Source organism: Ictalurus furcatus, chromosome 2 (assembly GCF_023375685.1).
Source record: "Ictalurus furcatus strain D&B chromosome 2, Billie_1.0, whole genome shotgun sequence".
In the NCBI taxonomy this organism is placed as follows: Eukaryota; Metazoa; Chordata; class Actinopteri; order Siluriformes; family Ictaluridae; genus Ictalurus; species Ictalurus furcatus.
The window spans coordinates 20,423,230-20,437,014 of record NC_071256.1 but is presented as its reverse complement, the minus strand read 5'-3'; the positions used below and the strand labels follow the sequence as shown (position 1 = coordinate 20,437,014).

Genomic DNA, 13,785 nt, shown 5'->3' with positions numbered 1-13,785 from the left:
CATGGTGGATTATTTATTCTTATTTAAAGCATCTCAGATATGTTTGCTAATCGGCTTTAGATGAATCGACACAATGGGCATGCGCTCAGTGAGTCGTCACTTGATAAACACGGAGCTCGTGGCTGAAGGCTGTGTGACAGGACGTAGGAAATCAATAGCTCATTACATGCCCTACACCCTGAGATCTCAGCTGTTTTGTTTGCTCCCTCAGTGGCATCTCCATGAAACTAATGCCCGGTACTTCTTTACTGACAATCCTTCACCATCTGGTGCTATAAACACCATCGTTGCCAGGTTTGTGTTTTAAACCTCAGCTGTGAGATGATGTTCCTGTCTGTGGGTTGCATAAGTTATATATTAATTACACATTAAATGAATCTGGAGATTTCTGACTGCAAACAGCTTTCCTTTATATGATGCTTTTTAAATGTTGGAGGAGAAAAGCCCCCTAGTGGTCTGGAGCTGATGTGAGCGAATACAAACTCAGCGTTTATGAAGTTTTGGTTAAAGTGTGATGTTAAAGTGGATTCACTGTTTCAGTGCTGTGGGTTTGGATTGTTTATGAAAATGGAAATTTTTAAAATAATTTTGTATTTTGTTTGCTTTGTTTGCTTTGTACTATTTATTAAGGAATAATTGTTGAAAACTGCAGTATATTTTAGATTTTGTATCTGGGCTGGTTTTATTAATCAGTGTTTATTACTCGGATCTGGCAACCCAGATTACCTTCTCAGTCTTACTATCAGTCTATCAATCAGCAGCTAATCTTATGTTCTGCATTGACAGCACAAGCAGAAAGAAAAACTTATCAACTCCCACTGATGTTAGAGTGCCGGAACGTTCCACAGATGAAGCAAAGAGAACACAGAACATCTGGAACACAGCTGAAGATTGTGACTGTGGTTTAGAAATGATGATAAATGATGCTAAAATGCTTATTTTGCAATAGTTAAATAATTTCTACATTTAAAAAGATCAATTACAGAACAAATGCGTTGCTAGCATGCTAAGTCTCACAGTCGTAATACTCTCCTGATCACGTTGCATGTTAAAATGTTATGCTAATAACTCAAAAGCTTTCCAAACCAAAAGAGACAGCAGCACTGAAGCTCACTGATATTCCGCTGATGTAGTGTGTCCATGTGTGACGGAGAGTAATAAACTCTCAGAAGTGTGTGTGTGTGTGTGTGTGTGTGTGTGTGTGTGTGTGTGTGTGTGTGCAGAATCATACGAGGTGTGATCTAACATCTCTGAGAGTAATTTAGCTCAGTGTGGTGTGTATTAGCGCACAGCAGTTATTGGGTCTGAGAGCTGAAGTTACTCAGCATCACGATGAGATGAACACACTGCAGCAAGGACATTAACTTTACTCCTCACGTGTGACTTATATTAAATAATAATTTAATATATAATTTAATATATTCCATTAGAACGAGTAATTCTCCATCTAGTGTGTGACCTGTCTGATAAAAGTGTGTTATATTACACTCAACTTTCTGTGCACAATTATTGAGTAATTTTGTGACAGTTTTGTTGGTTTGTAGATAATGTTGTAGAAGTTATGCTGTTATTAAGAAATAAGTTTAAACTATTACACCTAAACATGTTGATGTCATTCTGCAACATTCTCTGATTTATTGCTTTTATTTTTAATTTTTGCATTTTACACAGTTGTGAAAAGTGTTTTAGACTGTGTTATTGCTCAAATTGTTTTCAACAAATGTTAATATGTTAACTCCACATTTGGTTTTTAACTTTTTTTTTTTTGTTTGAGTATAGTATACTAATTTTCCCATAATTTATAAACAGGTTTATACAGGTTTATACAGGTTTACTTCTTTTACAGTGCATCCAAATTTAATTATTAATTAATTAATTTATTTATTTTTAAAAATTGAATGCAGTAAATATTACAATCAGCTCAGAATAGAATTTATTTATTTTATATTTCATTTAAACCCCATTTTAATTCCTCTTCATTCAAATTCATATTCAATTTTGTTGTCTAGGATCAAATAAAGGTAACTACTGAGACTTCTTATTGGCAAAAATTACCATCTAATTATTTTTTTTCTAAATCACTCAAAACATCAAACAATAGTTCTCATCAGAACTTATAACTGTTTTAATAATAGTATTTTCTTTCAAAAATGTGTAAAAAATGGTTAATGCTATTTTTTAAAGTTTTATTTTGTCATTCTTTAATCCAGAAAGCTTTTATTCTCTCCAGAGGAGACATCACAAACTATTATTTGTAAGGGTGCCATTCATTTTGAAAGGAGTGGTATTGATTATTTATTAAAATAAAAATATACGTACTTCCCTCTTGTTTAAATTGAAAATATAATGAGTTGTTTGAGTGGCACGTTTTATATATTCATACAGACGGATTTTCATGAAGGGTGCCAATAAATCTGGAGTTGTATATTTGTGTAAGGCCACTATTTTTGTTGGCGATGTCACGTAAGGTGGTTGAGACAGATGCAAGTGCAGATAAGAGCTTTATTAGACGAGAGATAGGCAGAAAACAGTTCCTCCCCTGGCGGTCCTGACCCTCTGGGCAAAATGTCTTCACAGCCCCTCAGATCCCGAGGCAGGCATTGTCCAAAAGATAGCAGGCTCCTCAAGGAGCCGAGGGGCAGGCTCGCTGGGGTTGCTAGACAGCACCCAGGCGTGGGAAGCTGGGTCATCAGAGTGACGTCCTCAGAGGAACAGGATGAGCTTGGTTGGCCTTGTCAGCAGACTCAGGCATGAGCAGAGCTTGGTTTGCCGTCTCGTCGCCCTCGGACAGGAACATGACTTGGGAGGCCGTCTCGTCACCCTCGGACAGGAACATGGCTTGGGAGGCCGTCTCGTCACCCTCGGACAGAAACATGGCTTGGGAGGCCGTCTTGTCGCCCTCGGATAGGAACATGGCTTGGGAGGTCTCCTCGTCAACCTCGGACAGGCATTTGGCTTGAGAGGCCGCCTCGTCGATCTCTCTGAGGTTCAGGTGTGGGGCGATCTCTTCCGCACCATGATATGACATGATATCCCCAGGCTGGATCGAATGCGGAGCGATGGCTGCTGCACACCCAGTGGGAGGAATGAAGCTCAAGGCAGAGCCTGAGGGAGAAGCGCTGTTTCCCATGAAGCTAGAGGGAGGAGCGACACTCTCCACGAGGCCAGAGGGAGGAGTGAAGTTCTCTGTGAGACCAGAGGGGGGAGCGATGTCCTCCACCATCTTCCTGCTGCGATTAAGTATTCTGTCACATAAAGGTGGTTGAGACGGACGCAAGTGCAGATAAGAGCTTTATTAGACGAGAGATAGGCAGACAAATCCAAATCGTGAAACAAAAGCGTGGTCAGAAACAGGCAATGGGTCAGGCGATCTGCAAATGGACATTATACAGGCAAGGCAAAGCACGAAACGAGAAACAAGAAACATGATCAAAAACCATGAAACAAAACACGAGGAACAATGTACAAAGGCTTCGTACGGTGGCAATACTTATGCAATACTTCGCAACGTATATAGACACTCGAAAGGTTTAAATAACAAACGTAATCAGGGGTGAAACACAAAAACAGCTGAGAACAATGATAACGTGAGGGAAACAACCAATGACAATACAGTGGAAGAGAAAGGACATAAACCATAACAAACCACATGTGTCAAAAGTAAACAAAGTCAATGTCAATGAAACCCGGAAGCCTGCATTGAGCTTCCGAGTGTGCTGTGTGTTCCAGCGCTTAGCAGAAGGGGAAATTGTGACCGGTGATGTATAGCGTGATGATTTAAACATCTTTTGCCTCTGACTGGTCACAGCACAGCCAATCAGAGGCTCTTATGAGTGTTTATTCAGTGCTGTTGCTCTGTGCTTAAGTTTGTGGTGAACCTGTATTATATTATATTATATTATATTATAATATGGTCAAAGTGTTGCCTGTAGATGGTCATTTAGCAGAAGATTCACAGCTGGAAGAGTTAAACTCAGTGCAGTAGAGGAATCTCAGTTCAGCATGTGAATCGACCTCTGCTTCTGTTTCAAATACCTGGACTGAACAGTGGGACATGTCCTCATCTGCACTTGCACCCTTGTGAAGATTATTGATTTAGAAAGTGCTGAATATTCAGAAAGGTGTTCAGGCGTTGCTGTCAGCCGTCCTTCATTTCCTGACCTTCATCTGAAGAAGTGTCTGCATGTAAATCTGCTATTTTGTAAAAACACTCATTAGCATGAGTCTTAAGTTTTCATTTTTTTTCCAACATCAGTCAAATGTCTCAACGTTGTTCCTCCTTGTGAAAACAGAATGCGGCTCGTTAATCATCGTGCTGTGACGAGCAGCATTTCTGACAGCCGGGGCAGCTCAGCCTTCCTGAAGAGAAAGATTTCATTTCAATCTGAAATGCCAGATTATTAAAGGCCACGTTTATTACAGCAGCAGAAAGTGAGAGAGCTCTGTGGGGAATTTAGCCGTGCTTATTATTTTTTATTGGATGCTGTTTACATGGATGCGGCAGGGTTCAACTCATGATCTGATCCTGGATTATTGTTTACAGACACGAGGGAAACAGATATAATTTACACTTCTACAGTGAGTGAGAAAGGATCTGTTTATATTCTGTAATTCCTCCATTCAAAGAAATAAACACTGTGTCTGTTTTCATTCCTTTAACAGCATGTCCTCAAGTACGTTATTCCTCTTATACCACAGCAATTTACCAACAATTACAATTTTTATTTATAATTAAACAACACGTCATACTTTCTATCTGTTTATAATTACATTTAATCTTAGTTCCTGTTGTCGCTTATGTTATAGCAGCTATAAACAGTCGTCCCCTCACCAGCTTCTCTTTATTCTCTCTCTTCAAGTTAATTATACAAAAAAAAAATAACCAAAGCTTATAGTGTTACCGAGAAACCGCAAAGAATCGTAAACTCCTGTGTCCTGAAAATGTTGGAAAACTTAAAGTTACAGATTTACCTCTGTTAGAAATTTGTAAGTAATGTTTAGCACTCAACCTTCACCTTTACCAAAGAGAAAATCTATTTAATAAAATCCCTGTCTAATAAAATACAAATGCTATATACTAACAAAATGATAGTTTATTTGATATACATGGATTTTTTCAACTTTTCAACAATGAAAAAATAATTTCACCGTGAACGTAAACTCTGCCCACGTTTTCTATTAACAGGGACAGAAAATATGCTGAAAAAAACACTGGTTTAGAGGTGACATTCTTCCCACATGAATAATATTTCCCACCGATCAGATTCATCCATCCATCTTCTTGGTCATGGGAAACCTGGAGCCTATCTCAGGGAGGATGGGGCAGAAGGCGGAGTACACCCTGGACAGGGTGCCAGTCCATCACAGGGCACACTCACATACACATTCACACACCCATTCATACACTACGGACACTTTGGACATGCCAATCAGCCTACCATGCATGTCTTTGGACTGGGGGAGGAAACCAGAGTACCCGGAGGAAACCCCCGCAGCATGGGGAGAACATGTAAACTCCACACACACACACACACTTAACCTGGAGGAGTGAGGCGAACGTGCTAGCCACTAAGCCACTGTGTGCCCAGATCAGATTCAGATGAAAGATATCAGCTGTGTGTTTCCGGAAAGTTCCATGTAAACCGACGTGACCATATTTAGGACTGGAGAGAAATGGCAGCTTTTTGATGTTCGCTCAGGAGAAGCTCGATTGAAGTCCCGGTGCAACCATACACACACTGCATGAAGCTATGGTCCTGTGACGTGTGTGTGTGTGTGTGTGTGTGTGTGTGTGTGTGTGTGTGTGTGTGTGTGTGTGTGTTTTGTATTATTTCACTTTTAATACTGCTGTTAATATCTTTGATGTTACAGCAAACAAAATATCTGAAACATCTGGAGCTGCACTTTATCCTGTGTGATGGATGAAGAACATTCAGTAAATCCAACATGAACAACATGTTCCATTTAAGCCAGTTTTAAAGCAGCTTCTTTTTTTCTTGGATTTTTACCAGATTTATTTAACAGCCATGTAGAGTGAGGACTAACCCGTGCTTCCTCTGAGACACACGAAGCCACCAAATCTGTTCAAACTGCTGCTAATGCTGTTACTTTTCTCAGGAGTCCCAAATTTCCAAATAAAAAAAAAAAAAAAACAGGTGTAATAACCAGCATTAACCAATAAACAATGAATATTTAATCACACCACCATTACGTATTAAATTGGAAACTTGCTACTGGTGCTGCTTTAGTGTTTGCAGTTCTATGCTACTAACCAGAAGGGTGTGAGACTGGGTCTATTGGGCAGCCCAGGGGTTCTGGCCACTAGGGGGCCGCCGATGAGCATAGATTAAACTGAATGATTAGACTGATTGGTCATTACGCTAACACACACCACACCAATCAAAACCTGCTAACAGAGTTAATAGAGCAGATGAAAAAACAGTTATAAGTGAAAACACAAGCAAGCAGCATTACTCACATGCTCTCCTACATACTACATATGGATTAAAAGCCACAAGACGACACATCAGAGCCGCACCATCCCTGTACGTCTGATTTCCAAGTGGAACTGTAAAATGTTTAGAATTTTCACGCACAGCTCTGTTAAACACACTGACCAGCTCTGTTTCTCTTACAACTCTCCGCCATTGTCATGATTGTTGTCATGAACTACGTCTCAAATCTAAAACTTTGACGTTACATTCAAAAGATAGAAGATCCAAATGCTACGCTAGACAGATTATTGAAGCCTATGTGAGATGTTTTTAAAATTCAAACGTTAACTGTAACAGGTGAACCAGTGAGTGTCAGTACTCAATAACTGTAGAACCGTAGACATGGACGCGATTTGAGACAGAGTGCTACTTTTTGGGGGGTTTTTTGTCAGTAGTGAACGCAGTGTCACATGGTGCTATACTGCCCTCTACTGTTTACACTGGTATTCTACCACACAGATTCTTGACCACTGACTGGATCTTGTGTCATAAATAATCTAGGTTTAAGTGTGTTAATGAAAATGCCTAAGAAGGAAACAAAAGCCAGACAAGGTTTGTCTTCCTTAATGGGTTGGATTAAGAATGAACAATGGGCCAAAGAAGACTCGGCATCAGATTTACATTTACATTACATTTATTCACTTAGCAGATGCTTTTATCCAAAGCGACTTACAAATGAGAAAGATACAAGCAAATCACTGCGGGCCGGTGAGTTTGAGCTTGTTAAAGAGCTGGATTTTGTGATTTGATGGATGAGATTTTGAGCTTAAAGTAAAACTGTATTCTGCAAAGTACAGAGACTCAAACTCTCAAAATGGATGTGTAATGTAGGAATGTATATGATTTTTTCCTTTTTTTTTTATAGCATGTATAGGGTTGTGGGGAGGTCAGGACTGCATGGGTTCATGCGTTGTTGGGTTGGAAGACATCTTTGACAGATCTGCTCAGATGTGGGCTTAAATTGGATTCTACCTCATTTGCACTATAAACTAATGGACAAATATAAAGTGTTGTCTGATAACTGTACGATGCTGGACGACTGGGTCGAGGTCTGTTTTTGGAAAGCTCCATGTTTTCATGCTGGTGTGTGAATATGCTAAACAGTCGACGTAATGTGATCCATGTATGGTATTATAAATAGACTGATGTGCTTTTGTGCTGCTGTGGTCATTAATTACAGCCTGGATAACATTCTGAAAAAGAACAAGAGGTACCAGTAGAGATAAACATTACTGTCTGGAAAATTATTTTTGCACACATACTGTAAAAATAAATGTGAGTGCATGTATGTGCTCCTGTTCCAGCTTTATTTATTTTATATGTCCTACAGAGATTAAAAACAGAAACACTCTCTTTATAAACATCGAGTGCTGCATCATGAGTCTTTTTCTCTCTCTTTTTTGGGTTAACCTACACCCACACGTTTTATACTAACAACAAAAAAAAAGGATTTTATATCCACAGAAAAATACAACAACACAACATCTCATGCTTCCGCTCTGGAAATAAACACTATTATAGTTTAAATATGCACTATTATTATTATTATTATTATTATTATTATTATTATTGCTTAATGAAACCGTCACACATGCATTTCTGTTGTAATAAAACAAGTATTTCAGTTGATCTTTGATTTGAAATCTTAGATGTTAGAAGCATCTCCTCAAATCCTGAAGACCTGAAAAGAGAGAGAGAGAGACAGAATGAGAGAGAGACAGAGGCAGAGAGAGAGATACAGAGAGAAAAAAATGTTATTAAGACTTTTATATCATTAACAAAACATATTTATGAGTTGATCTGAGCCTTGACACATCACTGAGTTACACAGTAGAGGTGAGTCGAGGCGAGTAGAGGCGAGTTAGCTACACAGTGACTTTAACCAGCTAACTAACTCAACATTCCTTTATTACTCTACATTACATCAGGTTTCTGTCTGGCTCAAAACATGTTATTGGCAGCACACTGGAGCTTTCACCTGTCCAATGGGCTAGCTAATAAATTTATCATTTGTCCACCCCTGCTTTATCATCACCATCACCATCATCATCATCATCACCATCATCACCATCACCATCATCACCATCATCCTGTTGCTCACCTCAGAGCAGTGAGCAGGAGCTCTTTTTCACTTTAGTGGGCTGGGGGCAGAGTACGGCTCTGATTGCTTCATCAAACACCGTCTTCAGTCCACGCTGGGTCAGAGCTGAGCACTCCAGATACTTCACCGCATCTATACACACACACACACACACACACACACACACACACACAGAGTACAGTTTAGTGCAAAAGTTTTTTTCAAGTCACAATGACTGTTTATTCACTTACATTGTCTCAGTAAAACGATTTAAAAAGTAAATATGACATGGTGTGTGTGTGTGTGTGTGTGTGCTGACATAAATTCCATGGTCACCAAATCATCATGGCAGCACATAACACACAGCGTCTCGTTTCTGTGAACATTACACTTACAGACAGAAACAGAATCTACAGTTGATGCTGTAAATCTCTGCACTGCTCTCTGCTAATCACACAGTGTTGTGTAGATCACTATTCGAGTTTCCTTTCACTCACAAATAAAGCTACTAAACTGTACTTTCCCACGATGCTGATGTGGTACCATTAACTTGACATGTTCTGTAACTTCAGCGTGAACCTGTTACCTGAAAAAGTGAATGAAGTTCAGCTTTAAAAATACTTCAAGGTTCATTAATGGATCTTAAGTACCACTAATTAAACCTTTAAAGTTTTCCACTAAAAGCTGATTTAAAGTCCACCACATGCAGCTTCACAGGTAAGACGTACAGCCTAAAGGTAGAGAAGATGTCTCCTTGATGGTTCCACATGACTGATATGGAAAACGGCAGTATTTTTTCTGTTATCTCTTTACGTGCAGAGTGAAATTCAGTTTCTTCTCCTCTCACCGATCTCCTTGGCCAGAGCCAGGCCTTGTGGGTAGGTGATTGGAGCCAGTTTCTTCTCCTTCAGCTTCTCGATCGTCTCCTTCTCATCCCTGAGATCCAGCTTGGTGCCCACCAGGATGATGGGTGTAGAGGGGCAGTGGTGCCGCACCTCCGGGTACCACTGGGGGGCGCAAACGAGCAAGAACGTGTCAGTGTTTTTGTAGTAAAACTTTTACAACATCGAATTTATTCATTACTGTAATGAACAGGAATGCGATACTTGTATTCTTAAAGGTTAGAAGATGATTTTTATTTCAGCAGCAGCTCAATACCAGTTCAAATCTAAAACAATACTATATTGTTGTATGCTTTTTAAAAGGTTATGTTTCATTTCCTGAAATATTTGCATAGATGAAATAAAAACTAGGGCATGTGGATATGGCTTATTTCCATCCATCCTATTTCCATCCATTTTCTATACCATTTATCCTACCGGGTCATGGGGAGCCTGGAGCCTATCCCAGGGAGCATGGGGCACAAGGTGGGTACACCCTGGACAGGGTGCCAATCCATCACAGGGCACAGTCACACACATTCACACACCCATTCATATACTACGGACACGCCAATCAGCCTACCATGCATGTCTTTGGACTGGGGGAGTACCCAAAGGAAACCCCCACAGCACAGGGAGAACAAGCAAACTCCACACACACAGGGCTGTGGCAGGAATCAAACTCCCAACCCTGAATGTGTGAGGTGTGATATCGCTTATTTAATAAATCAAATTAAATTAGACATAATTAATATGCATATAGAATTTATTTATGAAAATTTAATGTTGCATTATAGCTCTGATTTTTACTGTAATTTCATTCAGCTTCATATTTCAGCTTCATAAGCCCCTCCCCTGCCCCTGCCACACCCAATACAGCTGTCACTAATTACTTTAATTGCTGTGAAAGCGTGCTGTGGTGCATCAGTGGTGTTTTTTGTTACTGACTCGTGGATTTAGATTTTTTTCCTCTCAATACAGTAAAGTTGATTATAAAGCGTTTTTATTTAAGCTTTCTTCCTCCAAGCCATTACCAAGAAATTTCAAAGGAGTTCATAAAAATAACTGCTGCCTTCATTAGCGCCGAACACATCAGCACATTTACTGTCTTATAAAAAACATTTCCCCCTCCTTAGCACCGTTACGTAATGCTTAGCAGAGAACCACGGCGCTAATGACATGCTAATAAACTTTCTGATCATCTTCACCACATTAAGCACAACGTTAGCATGTTAGCGAGGGTCATGTGACCCCTCCCTCCAACCCCGTCTCTGTTAGCATTCTTCTCTTCCTTATATAGATTGTAATTCCTCTTCTCGACCTCATGTAACATAATACAGCCTACATTTGCATACGGACAGTGTTACCATGGCGACAGCTCAGTAGGGGAATATAATGTCCTTCAAAATGATAATGAAAATAAAACATGGGGGCAAAAAGAACACAAAACAAGCTTTAGATCAGGATTTGGATGTGGGTTTGTGAGTGGAGGAGCATTATTAAAGCCAGAATGAACTTAATGAAGAATTAGAGGCCGAGTTTGTCAACATGTTTAAGTCTGGAGTGTTTCTGTAACATCCAATTCAATATCACTTTATCCTCCTGCAGTCTGTGTGGGTGTGTGTGTGTGTGTGTGTGCGTGTGTGTGCTGCATAATAACCACACACTCCATTCACACACCTTTTCTTTTCTCAGACACACTTATTTATTTTTATTAAATTCATTTTTCTCACATCAGTGAGATTTCTTACTCTGATAAACACACACACACACACACACACACACACACACACACACACAGTACCTGGTTTTATTTTAATGAATAAAGTCAGATCTGATCTTATCTCAGTCAGAAACATGTCTTTGCTAAAACTTTCATCTTTTTAAATGGCACCGAGCTCAAAGATGAGAGAGTTTATAAAAGTTTATAAAAAGTCTAAAAGTACGATTAGAGAGTTTATATTCTGCTTTTAAAGCTACTAAAATATTCCCTTTTCCCCCCTCAGTCATCTGAAAGCAGACTTTTATCTTCACTAGTGATCCTGTTTCTCCAAACAGCAGTGTGTGATATCCTGCTGTACTGAGATAAAGACATCTGAAATAACCAGAGCATTAACGTTACATTCTACTGCCAGACATGACAAATAAATAAATAAACAAATAAATAAATAAATGAAGAAATAAATACAAATCTATATAGTTTTTTTTTTTTATATAAAACCACTGATACATTTAGTTGAGATATTTGCAGTAATAAATAGTGTATGTTGCGCTCTATTTATCTACTTATTATTGTAAGCACATGAGCAGTCTCGAGTGGGTGGGCAAGGGTGGGCCAGCTGTTCTGTTCTCTAATATTACATGATTGGGATCTAATATTAGTATAGATGTCCTTGATGAATTGAATTGAATTGAATGAGTCAGAAATATTTCCATTTCTAAAACAATAAGGGACTAAAATCATTATGCAGTTAGACATTTCATTACTCTGGATTTTATCTTAAATTCTGTGATCCTGCAAGCTCCTCCCTAGTCCTGCCGCTGTCCTGCCCCACCTTACCACACCTCTGCTCGACTCCTGCCCTGCCTGTCTGTCTCTCCATGTAGTTATCTATCTATCTATCACTCTAATGCTCTATCTATCCTCTTAGAGAGAGGTTTAAAAGAGGAGATCTTCTGCAGCCTGAAGACTCTCTCTCTCTCTGTATATATAAATATTTATGCACTTGTCAGGAGTTTGATCTTTTATCTTTTTTCCCCTCAGAGTTTGGGTGAATCAGCTGAAGGACGAGTGCATGTGCGAATCTCAGAAAGAGTCCTTGGTTTTTAAAAAGTGAAGCAGTAAAGAAAGCGAGCGTTGGACTGAACATCAATGTCGCCACAATGTTAAAGACTAACGCTCCACATAATTTTTTATGGTACTTGGAACTAAAAGCCGACCTTGTGCAACTCTAAACTATGCAGTAGAGAGGTTTCAGAGCTGCACTTTATTTACATCAATAAATAATCCAATAAAATCCGAGTTGAGTTGCTCATGCAGATCCCTCACAGAGACAACCGATCTCAGATTCATCAGACGATCTAAAAGTCAATTACCTACGGCAACTCACTGCTTTTATTTATTTATTTATTTATGTATGTATGTATGTATGTATGTATGTACTTACATGTTTTTTTTATTTTGTTATTTATATTATTATTTTTTAAACAAATATGTAACAGCTGTCCGTCTTTCTTTCCCTTTTTCTATAAGCTTTTGTCTTTTTGTCTATGTGATTCTGCATACTGTAAAGAGGTTGTCATTAAAAATAGTCAAACTAATATATTTTATATATATATATATATATATATATATATATATATATATATAAAATAAAAATGGCTGGTGTTTCTAAACATATAGCAAACGGGTGATTGAACAGACCTTCTCATTTTCATCATCATGACCTCTCGGGGTGTTTTTCACTCTTCCCTGCCATCTGCAGCGTGTGAAAGAATTTAGTATCATCTGATGCTGAGATGGTTTATTTAGCTCAGGGTAGTGGAGAGAAGATGGAGGTCAGAAAGCTTTACTTTCTGATGATCCTTTAAAGGCTCATGTGTGGAACAGAAGCAGAAATATTTTACCGTTCCATCAGAATCTCATTTTCTTCCACATCTCTGAGGTGAAGGGCGGCTGTGTCGAGAACCGCGGCTCTTACACAACACCTGAGCCATGAGAGAGCCAGAGTGACCGTCTGCTCCACACCTCTTCTCTTTACACAACTTTTCTGTCTTTAATGCTCCTTTTAATATTCCATAATAACCATCTGATGTTGAATAATAAATAGTTTAATATGTTTTTATACCTAAAATGATCTTTAAATATCGCTACACCTTCATCCTCATTATAGATGCAACACACAATACATGAATATGCATGATATGTAAATTAGAAAGGCCTCCCACGTCCTCCTGCTACTCCGCCCCCTCGAGTTACGTTCTCATTTTTATCCCAGATTTATTTAACAGTCAAACCTGTCAGAATATTCCACCGTTACCATGACAACCACTATCCGTTTCCAGTTCCCACGCAATCGTTCGTTCATAATTTGCATATCAAACTATGATTGGTTTAAAGCTGTTGAGCCTGTTTAGTGACATCACACTCAGCATTTTATACAGAAAGTTTATACAGAAATTATTATTATTATTATTATTATTATTAGTAGTAGTAGTAGTAGTAGTAGTAGTAGCAGTAGTAGTATAATAATAATAATAATAATGTACAATTTGTGCATCTGATTTTTTGCAACTGGTTTTGTAAAGTGAATAAAGAGACCTGAGGAAA

The 13,785-nt window shown here is 38.8% G+C and overlaps 1 protein-coding gene across 1 annotated transcript in view; it reads right to left on the bottom strand.

Moving 5' to 3' along the window:
* Window positions 1–7,787: 7,787 nt before the first annotated feature.
* Window positions 7,788–13,785, bottom strand: part of rac2 (Rac family small GTPase 2) — a 16,680-nt gene continuing 10,682 nt past the window's right edge. Inside the window, exons 5-7 of the mRNA XM_053652520.1 lie at window positions 9,422–9,581; window positions 8,596–8,727; window positions 7,788–8,175 (exon numbers count right to left, since the gene is read on the bottom strand). Coding sequence (XP_053508495.1) covers window positions 8,597–8,727; window positions 9,422–9,581 — 291 coding nt within the window. The 3' untranslated portion in view covers window positions 7,788–8,175; window position 8,596. The remainder of the gene's footprint in view (window positions 8,176–8,595; window positions 8,728–9,421; window positions 9,582–13,785) is intronic.